This window comes from Denticeps clupeoides, chromosome 7, assembly GCF_900700375.1.
Source record: "Denticeps clupeoides chromosome 7, fDenClu1.1, whole genome shotgun sequence".
Classification (NCBI taxonomy): Eukaryota; Metazoa; Chordata; class Actinopteri; order Clupeiformes; family Denticipitidae; genus Denticeps; species Denticeps clupeoides.
This window is the reverse complement of record NC_041713.1, coordinates 6323296-6326776: the sequence shown is the minus strand read 5'-3', so window position 1 is coordinate 6326776 and position 3481 is coordinate 6323296. Positions and strand designations below refer to the sequence as shown.

At 46.8% G+C, this 3481-nt stretch overlaps 1 protein-coding gene across 1 annotated transcript; it reads left to right on the top strand.

The window, feature by feature from the left end:
* Positions 1–698: 698 nt before the first annotated feature.
* kpna2 (karyopherin alpha 2 (RAG cohort 1, importin alpha 1)) lies at positions 699–3481 on the top strand. Its single transcript, XM_028985477.1, has 11 exons — positions 699–710; positions 859–956; positions 1051–1191; positions 1322–1410; positions 1510–1778; positions 1873–1967; positions 2062–2325; positions 2416–2649; positions 2744–2926; positions 3030–3179; positions 3271–3481. Exons 2-11 carry the CDS (start codon positions 891–893, stop codon positions 3358–3360), a joined length of 1581 nt encoding a protein of 526 aa, XP_028841310.1. The 5' UTR covers positions 699–710; positions 859–890; the 3' UTR covers positions 3361–3481.

Genomic DNA, 3481 nt, shown 5'->3' with positions numbered 1-3481 from the left:
CATGGTTTATTTTGTGTGCAAAAAATGCTATCTTTTCATATGTTTTGTATGTTTTACTGCAAATAAATAGCTAGTCGTAGTGGTGAATTAACTGATACAAACTTGTTGGTCAAACATATTCTGATGTTTATTATCATCTAGAATTCTTTCAGTATTCTAGATTATTTTGCTGTTAATGAGTGTTTGTCAAGTAGTCAACAGTCCAATACACAGTGAAGAGAAGGAATTTTGCGATATGGCGTAGAAAATATGGGTGAATTAGAATTTCTTCTATTCGTAATGTGATTGCTGTGAAATGGTAATGATATTAGTTTTGGACAGCGTTTGACATTGACCTTAGTATTGCGTTGGCGCCATTTTATTCATGAAAGAGCCTAAGAAGAGCGTAATTGTCACACGACAAAGCAAGCAGCCGCCGTTTTTAGTGCACGCCTCAAACGTTGTCGTTCCTCTGTAAGCCATCGCGGCGAGGAAATGAAAACTCTGAAGTTTCGCCGCAAGCTGGACTTGCGCCTTCCACCGGGCGTCGTTCCCGGAACTCTCGCGAGATCTCGGGCGCCCCACTTCCCGTGAGAGTTGCGTGTGGTGTTTTTTTTAAACGGTCCAATGATAGCGCGCTTTCGCTCGAACCGGCCAATCAGAGAGCCCGGTACCGGCAATTTAAAGGTCGGAACTACCGCGTCCTTTCCGCACTTCTTCTCAAAGTTAAGGTAAGGGGTTCATTTCGCCCGACCAAGTATTTTTTTTTCTTCTTTATTTTATTGTACAAAGAATTTGTTTACGTGCGTTTGGTTAAAACAAGCAAGTGGGATTTTTAATTCGTAGAAATTAAATTAGCTTCTGTGTTTCATCGTGCAGATTTTGCTCTTGGCAAACCGCTCCGAACCACGATGTCCTGCAACAGCGAGAACGCGGCGCGCCTGAACAAGTTCAAGAACAAGGGAAAAGACGCGAGCGTAAGCGACGCGCAAGCGATGGCAGCGACTCGGCCGCGTAACGCGACTACTGACGAGTAACGCGCCGTTCTCCTCCCGCCCCGTGGCTCTCTAGGAAATGCGGCGACGGCGAGTGGAGGTGAACGTCGAGCTTCGCAAGGCCAAGAAGGACGAGCAGATCCTGAAGAGAAGGAACGTCAGCAGCTTCCCCGACGAGGTGACCTCCCCGCTGCAGGAGAAGAGCCAGAACTGTCAGGTCTGTTCGCTTTTTTTTTAAACTTTTTTTCTTTATTATATTTTCAGTATTTACCTTCACTTGTGTGAATTATTTTTTTTCCCCTTGTACAAGTCACGCGTCCATCTCATCGCTTTTTTTTTTATTATAGGGAAGCCAGCTATGGAGCGTCGAGCAGATTATAACTGGTGTGAACAGCAGCAGCATTGAAACGCAGCTGCAGGCTACACAAGCAGCAAGGTAAAATAAAAATGCCATTCTGCTCTCTAACATTTTTTTTTTTCCATTTCACTTGCGACTTTTTATTTATTTATTTGGTGCATCTTGTCCCAAATTCAGGAAGCTGTTGTCCAGGGAGAAGCATCCCCCCATCGACTGCATCATCAGTTCCGGCCTGATCCCCAAGTTCGTGTCTTTCCTGGGCATGACCGACTCCCCCCCGATCCAGTTCGAAGCGGCGTGGGCGCTCACCAACATTGCGTCGGGGACCTCCGACCAGACCAGCGCGGTGGTGCGAGGGGGCGCTGTTCCGGCGTTCATCAGCCTGATCTCCTCCCCGCATCCGCACATCAGCGAGCAGGCCGTCTGGGCTTTGGGAAACATTGCAGGTAGGTGACCGGAATTTTTTTTTTTTTTTTTTTTTTTAATTTATTATTTTAAATAATGTTATTACTTTTGTATATTGAAATGCTTGTTTTGTAGGTGATGGCTCTGGGTACCGAGACCTCGTTATCAAGCACGGTGCCGTGGGGCCGTTGCTCTCACTGCTGGCGGTCCCTGACCTTTCAGTGTTTACTGTAAGCCCCATTTTAATTAAATGCATATGCATTTTTTTTTTTTTATATTGGAATATTTAGGCCATACCTAATTCCACATTTTTCCACTTTGTAGCCCGGTTACCTCCGTAACGTCACGTGGACCCTTTCGAACCTGTGTCGCAACAAGAACCCTGCGCCGCCTTTGGCCGCCGTGCAGCAGATTCTGCCAACCATCGTCCGCCTCCTGCATCACCCGGACAACGAGGTCCTGGCCGACACGTGCTGGGCCGTGTCTTACCTGACCGACGGACCCAATGATCGCATTGAAGTGGTGGTGCAAACTGGCCTTGTACCGCGTCTGGTGCAGCTGCTTGGTTGCGGGGAGCTCTCTATTGTCGTAAGAATCAAATTTTTACTTAATTTTTTTTTTTTTTAAACAGTTTTATTCACAAATCCAGACAAAAATTAAATCAGATTTTTGTTCCAGACTCCGTCCTTGCGTTCCATTGGGAATATCGTAACCGGGACTGACGAGCAGACCCAAGCAGTACTGAATTCGGGGCTCCTTTCAATGTTCCCCGCCCTGTTGCGGCACCATAAGTGTAATATTCAGAAGGAGGCGTCCTGGACTCTGTCCAACATCACCGCCGGCAAAGAGACTCAGATCCAGGAGGTCATCAATGCAGGGTTGGTCCCTCACATGGTCAACGTACTCCGGAAGGTATGCGCCGTGCAATTGCAAAGCTTTTTGGAATTCATGTTCTATTTGTTTGTGTGTATGTAAATAGATAGAGTATTGTGACCTGTGCTTGCAGGCTGACTACAAGACTCAGAAGGAGGCAGTGTGGGCCGTGACTAACTTCACCAGTGGGGGCACTGTTGAACAAGTGGTCTACCTCGTCCAGGCAAACGTGCTGGAGCCCCTGCTGAGTTTGCTGGCCACCAAAGACAGTAAAACCATCCTTGTCATCTTGGATGCCATCACCAACATTTTCCTGGTACGTCGCCCTTTCCTAAGAATGTCGCTCCTCGGTTGCCGTGTGTTGGAACGTCCCCGGTTTCGCTGAAACAAGTTCTGCTGCCGCTGCTTCCTCCTGTCAGGCTGGAGAGAAGATCGGCGAGACTGACAAACTGTGTCTGATGATTGAGGAATGTGGTGGCTTGGACCGGATCGAGGCGCTACAGTCGCACGAGAATGAGATGGTCTACAAGGCGTCCCTCAACCTAATTGAGAAGTATTTCTCTGGCGAGGTGAGTTTCATTGAATTTTTTTATTTTTATTTTTTTTTTTAAACCGTTCTCTTCTGCCTCTGATTCACAACGTGACACCCCCCCCATATAGGAGGAAGAGGATGAATGCGTCGCCCCAGAAACCACGACCGATGGCTATGCGTTTCAAATCAATGAAAACCAGGGCACTTTCAACTTTTAGATGTCTGTTCTGTCCCCCCCACATCAGTGTCTTGTCCTTTTTGGTCTTCTTTGAATTCTTTCATGTACATACCTAATTTGACTTTTAATGACCTGTTCTGTAAATAAAACGTTTGCTGAAA